At 41.3% G+C, this 17,416-nt stretch overlaps 1 protein-coding gene across 17 annotated transcripts in view; it reads right to left on the bottom strand.

The window, feature by feature from the left end:
- The window catches only part of LOC122869858 (dedicator of cytokinesis protein 3-like), a 189,469-nt gene that overhangs the window by 57,957 nt on the left and 114,096 nt on the right, over positions 1 to 17,416 (bottom strand). For 16 of the 17 annotated variants that reach the window (XM_044183299.1, XM_044183326.1, XM_044183316.1 and 13 more), the window contains one exon: positions 1,429 to 1,577. In XM_044183299.1, coding sequence (XP_044039234.1) covers positions 1,429 to 1,577 — 149 coding nt within the window. Of the gene's footprint in view, positions 1 to 1,428; positions 1,578 to 15,164; positions 15,473 to 17,416 lie in introns of those variants that run through there. The other variant, XM_044183291.1, reaches the window with a different exon arrangement.

Genomic DNA, 17,416 nt, shown 5'->3' with positions numbered 1-17,416 from the left:
CTGTGAATGAGAAACTAAATGTTTCTGTATTACTGGTCGTAGAGGAGGGCCAGTAAATTTTGTTTAACCAAGGCTCCAAGGGCAGAGGAAACACATTATTCCCTGGCTGATAAAGTTTAAGAACTGAGGGCTGAGGGACATTTTACTTAGCTTTCATACAATAAAGCCAAGAGTACCTCTGAGGTAGTAACAGTGACTAGAAATAAAGTAGAATAGTGACTTGAATGATTAAATGATTATCAAAATAACTGCTGATTAATTTTCCAAATTTGAAAGAGCTACCAGAACACTTCAAGCCATTTAATGTAAAATAAATAATTAAACATCCACAACAGAAGAAGATGCAGTGGTGCTTGTTTGCGTCTCACGCTACCTTTCGGTGTGAATTAGCTTTCAGGCTATAACCTAATGCTGGCGCCTCGGCTGCTGCTAGTTTGTGTCTGACATGTTACTTTTCTCGCCAGCTGGGGACTGAGTTAGCAGTGATCTGCTAGACGAGATAAGCAGCACCTAGTTAGCTTGTTTTTGAGAGCAATTGTGGCTTAAAATGTTTGTTAGCTCAGTTCTCAGTCAGGTTTTGTCCATTAGAACTAGAATAGGCTAGAATATCTCTGTTTTACAGGACCACTAGCCTCAGCTTACACATGCATTAATATCACTACCAGCATGCAATTCCATATTTGTGTCAAAAATCTGAACTATCTCTTTAATAATAATAATTATTATTTAATATTAATAATTAATAATTAATAATACTAATAATTATCATCATCCGCATCGTCCCTGGGAGCACACACAACACCTCCCAGTCAGTGTCTCTTCCCCAGAAACAGCAGACTGGAGCTTTAAATAACCTGTGTTACAGTCCTGGGCCGCCCACCTTTCATTTCTCCAGTATTAATAACTCAATCCCAAGTCAACAGGCAATTTCTCTCCATTTCATTTGTTTTCCATCAGCCTTTTGACAAGCTCTCATGAGTCTTTTCAACCACTAGAGTACGGCTTCATCCACCTGCCTCCAATCATACTTTTATTTGACCTGTGTCAGGGGAGCACGCCGTTTTAAAAAGCAACATACTAATACAGTACAGACTTGGTGAAAAGCATTTTTCTTTTAAAGAGTGGATACAAGTGCAGAAGAAGCTTTATCACTGTAAACCATATGCGCTAGTGTGTGTGTGTCTGTATGTGTGTGTAGGTAATGTGTTTCTTTGTGCATTTATAATAACTTTACATCATTTATACACTGAAAAAAAATAATATACTATAAATGAACCTTGTGATGAGATTGTTTTGTCAGCCACTATTTCCAAGATCAAGAATGAACTTTCACTCTCAACTTTGCATCCCTTTACATTTCTCGGCTCATGCGTGTCAGTGTGTGTGAATGTGTGTATAAATAATGTGTGTGTGTGCTCGTAGCCTCACTCGTTGCCCCAGTCCAGCCTGACGGTGATGTGTCGCTTGACGTCTCGGCTCTGGTCCTGCGTCAGGTGACCGGACAAGAGCTGCCTCCTCAGGTCGATCAGCTCCATCATCACGTGGCGAACCTTGTAGAACAGATCCACTTTGTGTTTCTGATGGAGGGAGAGAGAGAGGGGGAGAGAGAGGGATTACATTCATCTGTTGTTCGGCACACTAGATTCATATTGTCTAACTCGTGAAGAAGCTGAGTAAGCTGTCATTCTTTGGCAGCCACGAGGTAACAACGAGGCCTGTTCTGTGCTGGCACTGGCACTCAAACAATAACAACTCACACTGTAATACAGTTAAGGTGAATGTGTTCATTGTTTTACCAGCTTATTCCTGTTTAGCCTCACAGAGAGAGCTGGAGCCTATGCCAGCATGTATTTGCCAGGAGGCAGAGAAACACTGTGAACAGATCACAGTCTATCACAGAGCTTATATCAACAAACACATTTACAGTGCCCATTCCTACCTCACAAGTGTTTTGGACATTTAGTGAGAACACACAAAGAAGGCAGGAATCAAACCCTTGACCTTCTGGCTTTGAGCTGCACTATTTTCTTTGCCACTGTAGAGAGACGGGGGGGTTGGGACACAGAGGACACTATTATGGACACTTAATAATATCTATAACAAAGAGTGAACAACTAACTTTAGCTAATTATAGTCCTCTCTGTTCAGAGGCCCATTGCTCTGCTACAGGATCATGGTTGGAAAAATCCAGCCTGATTAGTTTAATTGTTAAGGGTCCAACTCTTTGGAGATTTTACTCCTGTTGACCTTCCATGTAGAACTACCAAACATTTCTTTTGCAGTTCAGTGCCGCCTCTCTGCCCAAAACAGTATATAATCAGCTTTGGTGTGATGTGGTATGTTCCTGGGTTTACTAATATAATTGTCTAGAGCTGAAACAATTAATTGATTAATCGATTAGTCGACAGAAAATTAACTGGCAACAATTTTTAGAATCATTTGAGTCATTCATCAAGTAAAAATGCACAAAAAAATCACTGGATCCAGCTTCTCAAATTTGAGGAGTTGCAGTTTTTCTCCTTTTTATATCATCGTACACTGAATTTCTTTGGGTTTTGGAGATAACAAGCAAATCAAAGATGTCTTCTTGAGCTCTGGGAACGTGAAAAAATTGCTAATGATTTTATGAATGTTAGTTGTAGTCCTATGATTGTCTTAATCACATTTTTCATGCACATGCAAACATGATCACTAATGAACTAATAAAATACTCGGAATATTCAGCATCTTTAAATGCAGCCATGTTTCACTGGCTCCTCTTGGGTCTCCGAGAACGGAGGCAGCATAGTTTAGCTACTGTAGGTCAACAGTTTGGTGATTCAACTGAGATGGGACAGCAACTGCATAAACAGGTGAGTGCGCGCACACACACACAGACCGGAACACACTTCCCCCTATAGCTTGTTCTATTATTAGCACTCTAATTTACCCTACAGGCCTTCAGCAGCAGGCAGTGGGGTTAAATGTCCATTAAGTTCTTGGCAGAACAGCTAGAAAGGCAGAAATTCCTCTGCACAGAGGGGCAGGTGCTATGAACACACACACACAGACACACACATACATACACACACATGCACACTGTCCTCTGAGATTGTAAGTGGGTGAGGTTTATACCAAAAAAACTACACTCACACGCACTCATACATACAGTATATAACATGTGGCTATACTGCATGCATGGGATATGATTACATTGATATTCACATGTATATGCAGACTGCACACACACACACGCACCTGCATACGTGCATATAGGTGTTCATGCATGCATACATAATTGCAAACACACATATGCAGAGGTTTGGAAGCCTGTGAAGCTGGCGGAGGAGGAGAAAAGAGCAGTGAACCACCTGGTGAGACAGTGACAGGCTTTCAGTTTCCGTCCGTCTGTCTCTGTGTCGGGTCTCTGATATACAGGAGGGCCCAGTGCATTAGAACCATTATATAACTGGCTGCAGTGGAGGTGGAGCTGTTTCTGGGAAACTCAGCTACGTCATCTGACTACATAGAGTTTGGCGAACACAGCTGAAGCAGCTCTGATGTCGACCAGTGACTTGCCCGGGAGGTTTCTCTGCTGTTCACCCAGTGCATGCTGGGATAGACTTAAGCCCCGATCGGGAATAAGTGGCTATTGAGATTAGATGGAAGAACAGATAGCTCCAACGCAGCAGTCAAGACTCCATAATCTTTAAAAATATTTCCGAGGGTGTGGATGGGGGTCGGCAGCTTAAGGTAGATACCATGTAACAGCCTGGGTCTCCTGGTTTTGATTCTGTCCATGAACTTTCAACTGTCTCAGTACAAAAGATGACAAAACGTTTTAGGCATTTCACTGATACTTTTTTCTAGTCAAAATGGTTTCAATGGCTTTGATTTTTCAGTTGTCCACACTCCTGTCATTTATAATGTCTATAGTTTATATGGGGTTGGGTGAAAAAATAGATTCACACAGGTTCTTTTGTTCTACAATTCTGAATCTATTCACAGAATCGAAAATTGTTTTATTGTGTGCCGTTAGTAATGTAATCGGAAGGACGAAGGTGCAGTGCAGCACCGGGGCAGTTACACTCGAGTTATCTTGTAGTTCATCTTCACTGGTGGCAGCGCCGCAGCAGACACAGTGTTCTCCACTCTCACACACTTTTCTGCTTTTTTCTGTTCGTCAGATAGTGACCTTCATCGAGACCATTTACTGTAGCTTAATGGCCGGTTATGTTTCATATTGCAATTTAGTGAGCAAAAAACTCAAGTCAATGATTTGGCACATAGTGCCCCCTTTTCTATTTATTAAATCAAGATTTGATTTTGAATCGAGAATCGATTCTAACTCGAATAATGACGCCGAGAATCAGAATTAAATTGTGAGATTCCCAAAGATTTCCACACATTTAGTTTATATCAGTAAAACTCACATGAGGAAAATACTGAATATTGCGATCTTACCCGACTGTGGTTTGACTTCCTTTGTAGGTAGTAAAGAATTGTATCTAACCTTCGGTCGGATGGACCGAACCTTCAGTTCAAGTCTGATCTCAGTTTACCTTTCTAGTTTCTCCTGGATGAGTTACTGGCTGTCAGAGGCCCAATTAAAACCTTGCGTTTCTGGGATTGAAACAGCTCACCCCAGATCACACAGAATAGGTAAGAAAACACCCCAGTGGTAAAAATAATGGGTGCATCTGTATGTCTACTTGCAGTCTGTGCCTGAGGGTATAAGAGAATATTTCAAACATGGTATCATTTTAAAAGGTTGGTTTCCTCTTGTTTTTAAATTCTAATACAACGCTGAGGCAATGTGTCCACAGGGAAGCCCTTTTCACAGCACTGGCTTCTATTTCTCAGTAGTTCCTGTTGGAAACCCTGTTGCACCATCGCAGCAGTGCTGAGTGATTAGTGATTAGTATGTTTGGAGCACTCAAGGTTAAAAATACTACAACTTTTAGCCAGAGTGCCATATTTCAAATGGATTTCAGTAGTTGCTTAGCAACAACAAGAGTCCTGCACAGCAGTTCCCCTCAGCATCTGTTTAGCATTTGTTTTTAAGGAGATGCCCAGTGGACACAGAAGCTAATGCTCTTTGATACACACTCTGTTAGAGTCCATATTAAAATTCTGCATGAGCATGTGATCATTAATGATGCAGGAACAGAGAGCAAGCTTTTACACATCATCTTTAAGGACTGACAAAAGTGCACTTTAATAATTTTTATTAATAATGTTTTTTTCTTAATCAATTAATTTTTTCATCTAATACACGTGAAAAACAAGAGACAAGTTAGCAGAGCCCAAGTGATAAAATAGAATGAGAAGAATGAAAATGAAAGAGTAAAGAAAAGTAAGAAAAATCTTGTAAAGCTAATGCTATTGGTGATTTAATTGATTAAATGAACACACATCTGCTACCAGTGGCGTCATGCCCAGCAGATTTCTGATATTTTTTATTTTATTTCATTACTATTATTTTATAATATGTAGTTGTGATCATTTTATATTATGAGTCAAACGTATTCTTCTAAATATGTCATAGATCATACCTCAAAAAGTCACACACCCGCTTTCCCTATGGTATCTGTTTTTTCCGAAAGTCGCAGGATGAAATCGGCCGGCAGCAGCAGGAGCACACGCACGCACACGGCACTCTGACGCATCCATGCTGGAGGATGCAGGCTGCAGCTTAACGGTGTGTCGCTGAAGTGGTTAGTAGAGCATTAATCCCTTTTTCGAATGTGTGAAAATGAAATGCAATTAGGAAGTGAACTTGGAGAGAGCAAGGGATTCCTTTTGGAGTCTTGCAGACAGACGTTAATAAGCATGAAAATCCTACACTTAGCTGTTGTTGCTTTTTTATGTGAATTTATGCCCCTTAAAATGTTTGGGTGAAGCAGACGACATTTAGCTCTTTTCAAGAAAAGCGGCAGCAGTGTAGACGCGCGTGTAGAAGTGAGCGTCATTTTCACTAACCATAACAGCACAAATCATTGACATGAAAATCTCTAAATAAACATACATTATTAACCCCAATATGAAGTGGGGGATTACTGAGCTACAAAAACTGCAGTGAAGTTTTAAAATAATCCCCACAAAGTCTTTGAATATATACGTCAAATTGCAGAAAATTGCATCAATATTTTCTTTTTTTTCTGGAGGAGGACCTCCATCCCCCCAGCGCTAATGGTGTCCCCCCCCCAGAATTTTGGCTTGCATGACGCCTCTGTCTGCTACAACTATTAATCCCAATTATAGCCAGTTAATTAGTCACTAGTACACTCAAAGAAGGCATTACACAAGTGATGATTTCAACTAAACATCAGAGGAGCCAGGGTTGGAATGAATAAATGAATACATGAATTAAACATAAAATTATTGAAAAACAATTTGCAGTTTATACAATCACACACACACACACACACACAAAGGAATCATGGCGTCCAATATCGATGGACATGTGGCACTTCACACTGAGCGTGCTCCCTGCACACCATGCTGACCCAAAATAATCAAAGAAATCACCAGATAGCAGTCAGCTGTCACATGCAAAGTTTGGGAACTGCATGACAAGGATTAGATTTAGCTGAATGAACAGTTTACACACTGAAGAAACAGAAAATCTCCAGCAGCAAACTTCGGCAATACAGGATGATTGAGTATAAAATATTTATATATTTGTATTTTATGAAAACGATTACGTGACTTTCTTTTGAGACATTACAATCACTGTAAACACATGAACCCATCCACGAGAACAGTCTGCATCAACCTGTGCACTTTTATTGTAATTCACCGTGTGCTACAGTACGTTGTATCCTAAAGCCAAAGCAAGTCCATCATTTTTGTTTCATTCATTGTGCTCAGGGAAAGCTCATAGGTCCATTTATAGCATAAATGGTTGTAAAAATGTTTGTCAGAATACACTCTGTTCCTGAGGGTGCTCCTCAAACAAAGCAGCAGCACCAGCGTCATTAATAAAGCCCAAAGGGCGATACAGACCAGAACCCAGCAGACACATTACAGGACACACAAAATGCACACAGCTCTTATTTACAGCAGCAGGCTGAGAGAGGAGCTGTACCGGGAGCAAGGTTCACAAACACATTTACACCAGAGAGCTGCTCGACGCCGGCTGCTTACTGTCAGCCACTGGAGCCGCTGGGGGAAACAGTAAAGTATGTGCTTGGCTCAAGTTCACCTCAATAGAAGAAGAGAGCTTGTGTGTTACTCTCCTTTAGTGCTACAGAAACACAAAGGAAAAAATCTGGAGTAAAGGCATACTGTCCTGCAGACATCAGGGTGATAAAAACCGGATAACTGGATATATGAATAAGCAGCGGATTGGAGGAACTGCTAACTCAGCCGATCCAGTGCGAAAGTCATTTTTCATTGAGGTAAGTGCAGAACGGCACGTTACCATAATGTGTGAGGCACAACAGACTCTCGTATTCAATTCATCAATGGCTGCGATTGCATTTAATAGAATGCAATCGCAGCCATTCAAGGCTGGAATACCAATCAGGCGAAGGGGCTACAAGAGCCCCTATCTAGTTCTGAGATTTATTTTAGTTCACGTTGTTGTATTGTGTTCAAATAGTACATATTTATCAATCTGCCTCAAACTAACTGACACACAGACAACCTGCTGCAAGGTAGTATTTCAGCACAGGAATAAGTCTCTGTGCAAATAATGAAGCCGCCATGTGTAGTCTGCTGTGTTCACTTAAAGGTGACATGTACATACATAATGCACAGAGGGTGTGGACAGGTCAGCAGGGACCCAACTATCATTTTTTTGTCCCCTAGCCGATTAATCTGGCCATGTAGCCACTAATGGAAATCAACATTTTTCAAGAAATGTATGAGTTTCAGGACATGTATGAGTTTTAATTGCTTTGAGAGCTAGCTACCTCTCAAAGCATTTCACATCATGTCATACAAAATGACTGCTGGTGTGAAATGTGGACCAGATTCTGGTGCGTTAAAGACCAAAAAACAAAATGGGAATACTTTTCTAATTTTGGAAATGTTTACTGATGAAAACAAATATTTACTAAATGTTGTGCAATGCAGCGCTGCCACGGAGCAAACTACTGAGTGGATTCTTACAGGTCTCTGAGAAGCAGACACAACTATTCCACAGAGGCCTGGCAATAGTTCTTCAGGACACAATCACAATGAGAAAACTGACTAGAAAAGGTGACGTGCAGTTTATTTTCTACATGCATGAAATAAAAGCATGAGGGCAGGTTTTGAGGCAACGGGGAGTGGAAGCAGCACAGCCATCTGCCATCTGTACTTCTTTTACTCAAACAGCCAGTCTGCCGGCTTTAAAACCAGGACTGTAGATTTTTCGGGACATCTGGCCATCCCAGTCAGTGGGTGGATGTGCTTTGACCTTTGACCCTCTTTTGAGTCAATCAACTAGACTCGGAACAGGTGCACCAGCTGGCAGAACAGGAGGGAACCAAGTCTCCTCCACCTCTAGCTGGCACACAAACTACGCCCATCCACAGCACAGATAGAGATCTATCTGTCTAAAGAAAATATACAATCTCGGAGGTTGTTTAGTCTCTTTCAGCTGCAGAGTGGAAATCTCTTTTGTGTCGACTATTTGTGGATTTAGTCTCCCTCCTACCTCTCTCCCTCTCTAACTGCCTCCTCTGCCTCTTTCCCCAGCTGGAGTGAGTAATCACACCTTCACATCCAGCGTGAACGAATACACAGACACACACACCAACACCGTTTAACACGTCTTTACCACCGCGGCACTATAAAAACCAGCCGAGCAAATCCCAGATAATGATGCTGTTTATAGGAGCTATTCTGTTTCATTGGACCTCATATTCAGACCATCTTGATATTAGCTAAAACAAAACACAGTGATACATGCATAACATTTCATTACAGCTACTTCTTTGCAACAGCGAAGCAAAGTGCAATACTGAGCACCAAGAGAAAGAAAACAACTACTCGTGTGTAGCCTTACAAGGAAGCCTCCAGCAGGGCTGCAGCACTTACCACAGTTGACTAAATCAAACATTTACTTTCCTCTTTATTGCTGCATTGGCCTTTTGAGTTAGAGTTAGAGGGACAGAATATGAAGATCTTAATCACTCTGACAGCCCACAAACTAGAAAAGCCCACCATAACGCCTCCCCTCCATTAACAAACAGCCCTGCATTTTCTACCAGAACATAAAACTACATCAGTGGTTTTCCAAGCTGTGGGTCAGAGACCAAAGGGGGGTCTCCAGCGGGTAAGAGACTGTCACAGCTTGGCATTAATATATAATAGGATTTTATTCAGCCTGACAGCTCTAATATCTAATGGGACATTTTCAACACCTCTTTTCCATTAGTGACATCCTGATCCATTTTCACACCTCAGAAATGAGAAAAGCAAAAGGCATGTTTTGAAGTTTCATTTGGTTTCACTGGGGGTCTGAAGTGTCTGGTTGTGTTCCTGACGAGGTTAGATGCTTCACTGTGTTCACCAGATAGTTGCTAACTTCCTCTGTATGTTGTTTGGTGCTGGGGAGGTGGTGCACAGTGGGTTTATCAGAGGTTGTTTGCCTAAAACAGCTGCCTGCCTTGGCTGGAAACGGCGATGATGAGAGCGCTGAGACTGAACAAAACAGTAAAGTCGCGGGCCGCGAAAACCAAAACAATAAGCTGAAAGATTTTAAAACGCACAGTAGAGCTGTGTGGGTTTCTCACTAGAGACCCCTTTTACATTAAATATTGTTGTTCATACAAAACTTTTGATTAGTGCAGGCTGTGGATGTAATTACAACGTGAATTATTATTTGATCCAAACCAGAGTTTAAAAGTATATTTAGATGCATTTTGTATTTGGTTTGTTGAGGTTTATAATGTAATTTTGGCTTAAAGGTGCAATTTGTAAGAAGCGGCCAGAATTTTAGTTTAAAACATTCAACAAATGAACTAACGTCAACAGAATGTGGAGAAGTTCTGGCGGTTCTGACGTCACGTCAAAGACATCTCGCTGCAGCTGCTCTCTGTGTCGGGAGCTCCTCCACATGCACAGAGCGAACAGCAGAGCAGCAAGTGCAATGAAACCATGGCGAGTAAAAATCTAATACTATATAATATATATAGTATTATGAATACACCTGTTCAACAAGCATAAACATGGAAACATGTAGAAAGCGATATGTTTCACACAAGCACAGCGCGCTAGCTCAGCTAACAGAGAATTGTTACCAACAAGCTGTCTGTATGTAGTCTAACTGTTTAGCTTAGTTTGCCACATATCTTAAAATTTGACAGATTTCATGTAAACGTAGCTGCTGGCTGAGACAGAGGGGGGGGGAGGTGAAATGAAGCCCCCTACTTGTTTGGAGCATGTGGCCAGGAATAACACACTGAACCTTTAGAGGTGGCTTGTTTCGGTAATACTTTGAATCTGTAGACGTAAGTGGGCTACTGAAACCTCTCAGGAGCAGCAGTTATCGAATGTTAGCAAATAATTCTTGTTTTATCTTTGATAAGATAACAAGGTGCTCATATTGTCCTGGCCAGTACAGTAGTAAATACTGCATTACCTCTCATTGTGCAAAGAACAGTAAGTAAGGTATCACATTTACAAAAAGACCAATAAAATAAAAACTATATGCAAAAATGGTTTGTGAACTGCTGGTGGAAGCTTGTGGAACAGAAGCTGACCTGAAAGTGGGGCTGGATGGCGGCTATCTGTACGTTGCACACAAACTATACCAGAATGCTATGTAGCAAGCAGTGAGTAGGACATGGTCACTAACAAAGCACCAGTTAATTACCTGTAAGCATTACAGCTGACTTGAACAGTTTCAAAAGTCTCTACGTAGTGAATGAGCTTATGTAGCATTTTGCTCGAGGACACTTCAGCAGGGCAGATGCTCGCTGCCATGACTTAAACTCGTTGAAGAAGTGTATGTTAATCACAACCCATCCATACTGCTGTCCCACTGTTCTCCAGTTGCTGCCTCATAATACTGGATAGGAACTCACTCTGACAAACTGGACTGCAAATTGAAACAGGTAATCTGTGATGTGTAACTGATTACTTTCAGGAAGTTACCAGTTGGAGGCCTCCTAATAGGATGTGAGTCAGCCTGCATCTCCCAAATCAGAGGGGACACTCACGACACCTCTGATCCATTAGCAAATGTCCCGCTTCATTTTCGCACCTGTCAAACTGGCTGCAGCGTTACTGAAAACAAAAGTGCTGAGGCAAATCACCAGGGACCACAGACAAAGAGCCTCTGAATTCCTTTTCGGTCTCCACTGCTCAACTGTTATCGTAACACGCTGCCACAGCTTTCTTAGGAGGATATGTCTAAACAAGGCAAGATTTTTGTGTAAAATGTATCTTTCAGTCTAAATCCTGGACCTACAATATATAGACGAGTTCCTTCTGTCCAGTATGAGACCCTGAACTTCAGGTCACTGAGACAGGAAGGTCAGATATTTTTCATTCACATGTTTTTAATCATGTGTTATTGAGCTTAGGGGTCAAGATTTTGATTCTGAAAACATGTTACCAGAGTATCAATATGGTACTTCGGATGTAAGCATGCAAATAGATTACATTAAAGACTGAGGTCAGACTTTAATGTAAAAATACAGCTAATATTTTCTTTTCTTTACTGTGATTTCGGCAGTGTGTCTTCTGATTGTAACGTGTGCAGTTTATCAACAGACTTTTTCAGGTGTTGAGGTTTAACAATAGCAAACAGTTACTAATTGGAGTCAATGAACAGCAAAGTTAGGAGTGTTCATTTTTAAAAACAGATCCGAATCATTTAACTGACTAACTGACTGGATTCACCTTTACAAAATGTACTTTAAGTATATAATCTCCCAAATACATAATATATTTTATTTACTGTATATATGTATTTTAAGTGTTGTTTATTATTATATTGCACTTTTGCTAAGTTTAACACATAAGCTTTTCACAGCTATAAGGGCTGCGTCAAACAAGTTTTTTAAATAAAAGCCTTTGTCTTTTTTCTGGGATTGTATGGGAACATTGGCAAGTCTAGACACTGTGGGTGGAAATAAATATTCAGTGCCTGAGTGACCAGAGCTACTGTTAACTAAAGTATATTGCAGAGCAATATCAACTAAATAAAATAAAGGCCCTTCATTGACATTTAAAAACCACTGTGCTTCTGTGCTAAGCTAGCAGCTACTCCAAGCTGTCAAAGAGTTCAGTAAAAGCAACGTTTTCTAGCAGGAGTTTGGCACCATGCAGCGTGCAATATGTGTTGTGTGTGTGTGTGTTCCTGTGCTTGCTAGTCTGGTGCAAACTCCATCCTAAATCCTCCCCTGACCTTGTGTGAACACTGCCTGGTGACACGCAAGAAACACACACACACACACACACACACACACACACACACACACACACACACACACACACACACATAGCACACACACACACACACTGTCACACATGCACACACACACAGAGTAATGCCAGAGACAGGATGGATAGAGGGATGACAGCCTGTCCTCTGCTGACTGTAAGATACATGGACAGAGGAAGGACAGTTTCCTCTCTGACTGTAAGATACATTTACACCACCTGACCCAAGTCAGACATGACACAGAACACATTTGTTATATTTATATTTGTTATGTGAAACAAGTAAAAAGTACATGGAATGAGGTTCTTTCAGATCTGTTTGGATCCACAGAACATGTGGAAATAAATGCGATAGGAAACCATACTGTATCTACCATTCAACATGAGTGCCTCACTTTTTCAACTTCCTTGTGGCTCCCAACTATCTGTAAACATAACAGAGTGGGACAAACGTTATAAGTGTCCCTACAGGCCCCTTCCACAGCCCCGGCTGCACCCTCGGACCCCCAGACCTGGGCTCGCCAACTCCATCTCACCTTCCAGCTACAATTATTATTTCTCTCGTTTGCAGAACTGCAGATGGCGATTTGGCCGTTCTTACGACTCCTGTCTCAAGTTTATTCATGTTTTGAGTATGAATACAGGAATCAGATATGATTCACCTTCAAAAGCAGATATATACAAATAAAATGTTAAAGAAACAAAACAAAAACAACAACAACAAAACATCAGATTCCAGAAGTAGACATCCAGACTTTTGGAGTAAATATAGACTTAAGTGGATATTTCAGCAAGAACTGAGGGGAAGCTCCAATTTTGGAAGGACATCTCATATTATTAATGGGGGGGGGGAGACACACATTCTACTGAATGACAATATACTGCATGAGCACACATTTTGGAAGGACAAGCTCCACATACAGCTTAACAGTGCAGAAATAGACACTTTGGAAGGACAAGCTTCCCTCACAGCACTAAAAGGGAAATTTTGGAAGGAGATCACCCTCTCAGGGAGGTCAAAGGTGAGGATTTTCAGGAGGCAAATTATATTTCCTGATATTGGAGTGCTTAAAAATAAAATCAGCAGGAAGACATCACTTGGCTGTGCCTTTCAAAACTGAAGATCAGAAGTGTTTTCTGATCTTACACAGCTATGGCTGAGGTTTGGTAAGGTTAAGCACATAAACTACTAAGGTTGGGGAAACATTGTGGTTTGGGTTCAAATTACGACTTTGTTAAGGTCAGGTGATGTTTGTCGTCATGGTTACAGTAAAAACCACGTGGTTAATGTCAGGGAACGGTCGTGGTCATGGTTAAAAGAAACCAACGTTGTCTGTCAGAAGGAAAACGGGAAACAGACGGCGGTCTCTCGCATCCAACCCGATGTCGTCCCTCTGCAGACTTTGTGGCTCTATAATGATGTCACACTATTTCCCCCTTTGCTCCCAACAAACAAGAGTCACAACTACTTGCGGCCGCTAGATGGCGCTGCCACTTGAGCGTAAACATAAGTGGTTTTTGGCCACTAGCTGAAATAATTGATGCTGTCGTTTTTCCTGGGAGGACAGTCTCCATTTAACAGACTGCTTCCTTTATATCTTTGGAGTCAGTGTGACATCAAACCATCAACACAAACTGGGAACAAGTTACCCTTTGATGGTATTTTGGAAACTCTGCCTGAAAGACTATCATGTTATACAGTATAACATTACTTACTTAAGCTTACCTAACAGTTACCAAACTAGCCTGTAACCTCAGAAACAAATATTTGCCGACTGACATTTGCATGATTTGTATCTTAGCAGCCAACGTACGACAGAGCTGTGCTGTAGCTGTTTTGCATGAAAGGTTCCTCCTGAGTGAGATGTTAATTCAAAATTGCTGCCAAGGATTTGCTGCAATTAGTTTCACTTAAATATAACTAGTTAAGACAGCTTTTAATATGATGTAATGCACACTACATCAAAATAAGAGCAAAAAAGGACAACGTCTCTATTCCGTTGAGGGACATGGAACGGTTGGAATTGCAATTTGAAAATTGTATTAAACTCATAGAGGAGACTTTATACAGGTGAGTGTAAAACTCTCCTCTGAGGGATGTGATCTGGGTAACATCAACCTGTTTTAATTTGAACACTACGAAAAGATGAGGATGAAACAGCTGAGAAGCCTCGGTGCGGGATTATCTCGGGACCTAGCAGAGAGAATATAGTTTATACAGAAACGACATCAAGGCATAGCATGACAAAAACAATCAATGGTAAAAGGTGATCAATTATCCCTCAATATCATGACGAAGCTGTGGTCACTCATGAAGACGCTATTAAGAGACAGCTTCTTCAATATGCCTTGGCTGTTTTGAATATGATGTAATGTAAGAGTGAAACTAGATACTGCTGGATGTCATGGAGGATTCTTGTGTCATAACCTTATACAACTAAAATAATTAAGTTAGACAGTAGATATATAGCTTTTCATACGCTTCCCACTGATGCAATAAAAAAAAACATCTACTGTATCCCAACAATGGCATCGTCACCGTGGCAACGATGGCTGAGTCACCATGGCAAATATATGACACTGCATTTATTGAACCCTATAGATCCTGGTCAGACACAGACACACACGCCTACACGAGACTCAAATCCGCGAGGATGGTCAAAAACACACTTTAACTCTCTGTGGAAAACTCTCTCTCTCTCTCTCTCTCTCTCACACACACACACACTGAATGACAGAAGCTCTATTTTGAAACTGACACACACAATAGCCAAATGTAGGAGATGACTGTAGTTACTTACAGGTGTGAGAAGATGATAAATCCACTCGTTTCTCTCCTCGCCTTTCTCTTTCTGTTTCTCTGATTCTACCACCGGCGAGCCACTAAACAGCAATCCAAACCGGCAGAGAAGAAAATCATAGCCTGTCAAACGACTTGAGATCCACTCACAATGCACTCTAGCAACACTACCTCTCTCTCTCTGCTTGTGTGTCTATGTGTGTGTGTGTGTACCTAAGCCTTATTATGCCTTTCTACCATCCTCTGACCTGCTCCCAGTCTCCATCTTTCTCATCTTTCTTTATCTCTCTTCTCACCCCCTCTCTCCCTCTCTCTCTCTCTCTCTCAGCCAACCACTCACCCACCCACAGGCCAGTCTGCAGCAGTAAGCTCCTCTCCACTTTTGCAATGTTGGAGGGAGTGCAAAAAGCAGAGGAAAGATACAGCGAGGTGTGTACTCTAAAGATAGTGATATACAGCACACTTGATGATAAAGACGTCTGACAGCAGAGCTTATATCCTAAGGCTGTTGCTCACAGAGAGCATTGAAATCAAATGTGTGATGTTTGTGTGTACGTGAAAAAGATAGAAAGAGAGAGACCAGACACATGGAAAGACAGCTATAGAGGGTTAGATGGAGAGAAAACTAACAGTATGTCATCCCCTGAATTTTTCTCTGGGCAAAAAAACAACACCTCGTTTCACCTTGAAGCAACCCCCACTTGGGCCAACAAGTCAAAGTTTGACAGTGCCAGAACAGAGTGGTGTTATGCATCTGACTTCCAAAACTGGTCAAACTCAGACGAAGAAGTAAGTGGACATATGATCGGTGTTTGGTTGTATCAGATTAGTATCACAAACAGGAAGTGGTGAAAGTACACTGCAGATGTTTTAACTAAAGTTACCGAAAGTTAATTAGAAAAGTTATAATGAACCACAGGTGTTCGTGGTAGAGACTGCACACTCAACCCGTTATAATATAATCTAGAATCTTTTATTGCACTGACATGTGCAAAATGTTTCAGCACTTCATCCAGCTTATGGAAGCATGCAACGGGCCGAAGGCTTAAAGGATCGGTTTGCAGGTTTTCCAAGTCTGTCTTAAAACAATATTCACATGTCCGTATGTATACCGGTCATTAAAAGAACCCCTTCTAACATGTTTTCAATGGAAACGGTGGGGGACAAAATCCTGTGTCTTTCTTCTGTGTAAAAAATATAAAAATTCATCCGAAGCTAATATGAGTCTTCAGCAGTCTGAGTTAGACAAATCAACTGGGTATCTTCCAAAGTCACAGTCTTTTTAGTACAAAAGTCCCTTTCTTGAGTTTCCCCAGACAGCGTTTGCTTGCTGAGCTGCAGTGGAGAGATAGTAACACAGGGAAAGTAAATACTTTAAATACCTAACACAGTGTAGTAACTAGCATGGCATACAATTGTGCAAAAGGCTTTACGACCTCAAACAATCAATATACTTTCTCTCCTCATTTTGAGGAAGCTGCCAGTTTGGGCTGAGATACACTATGTACAGAACAGTTTCTTCAAAATCTGAGCAAGTATGAGATGACAAGCTGAAGTAAGACTCCGCAAAGCAGGTGGACACACCACAAAGTAACAACACCATCGCAAAACACATGCAATAAACCTAAACAAATGATGATGTCCATCCATCCATTTTCTACCGCTTGGTCCCGTTAGGGGTCGCGGGTGACTGGAGCCTAAGTGACTTTGGGCCTTAGGCAGGGTACACCACAGTGGCCAACTCGTCGCAGGGCTAACACAGACACAGACAAGGACAGACAACCATTCACTCTCACATTCATTCAATACGGGCAATTTAGAGTTATCAATTAACCTACACATGCATGTCTTTGGATAACACGGGGAGGACATGCAGACTCCACCCAGAGAGATCGTGTGATGTTGGTCTGGTCCGGGAATCGATCCCACGAACCCACGATCTCCTTAAACAAAATGATGATGTATTGATTCTAATTGTAACAGTATACACTTCTAGATTATTCCTTTAAACTATCTCCATTATAGATTGATTTTGGAGTCATGCAGTTAATGTAATACGCTCCTCCAACAGTCCTAGTAGGTTTGCAAGAATTGTAATGCTACTGTAAGTAATAGCTTGGTACCATCACAGTTTGTTAGCAAAATCCTAGTTACCTATAAATCTACCAGGCAACCCCATAGATGGTGTCTCCCGCCTTTACCTCTCCCCTTTTGCTATTGTACTCCATAGGACAGGTAAGCGACTTTGTGGTT

The sequence above is a fragment of the Siniperca chuatsi genome, linkage group LG2 (assembly GCF_020085105.1).
Source record: "Siniperca chuatsi isolate FFG_IHB_CAS linkage group LG2, ASM2008510v1, whole genome shotgun sequence".
Lineage (NCBI taxonomy): Eukaryota > Metazoa > Chordata > Actinopteri > Centrarchiformes > Sinipercidae > Siniperca > Siniperca chuatsi.
The sequence above is the reverse complement of the archived record's forward strand: the minus strand, read 5'-3'. Positions and strand labels throughout refer to the sequence as shown.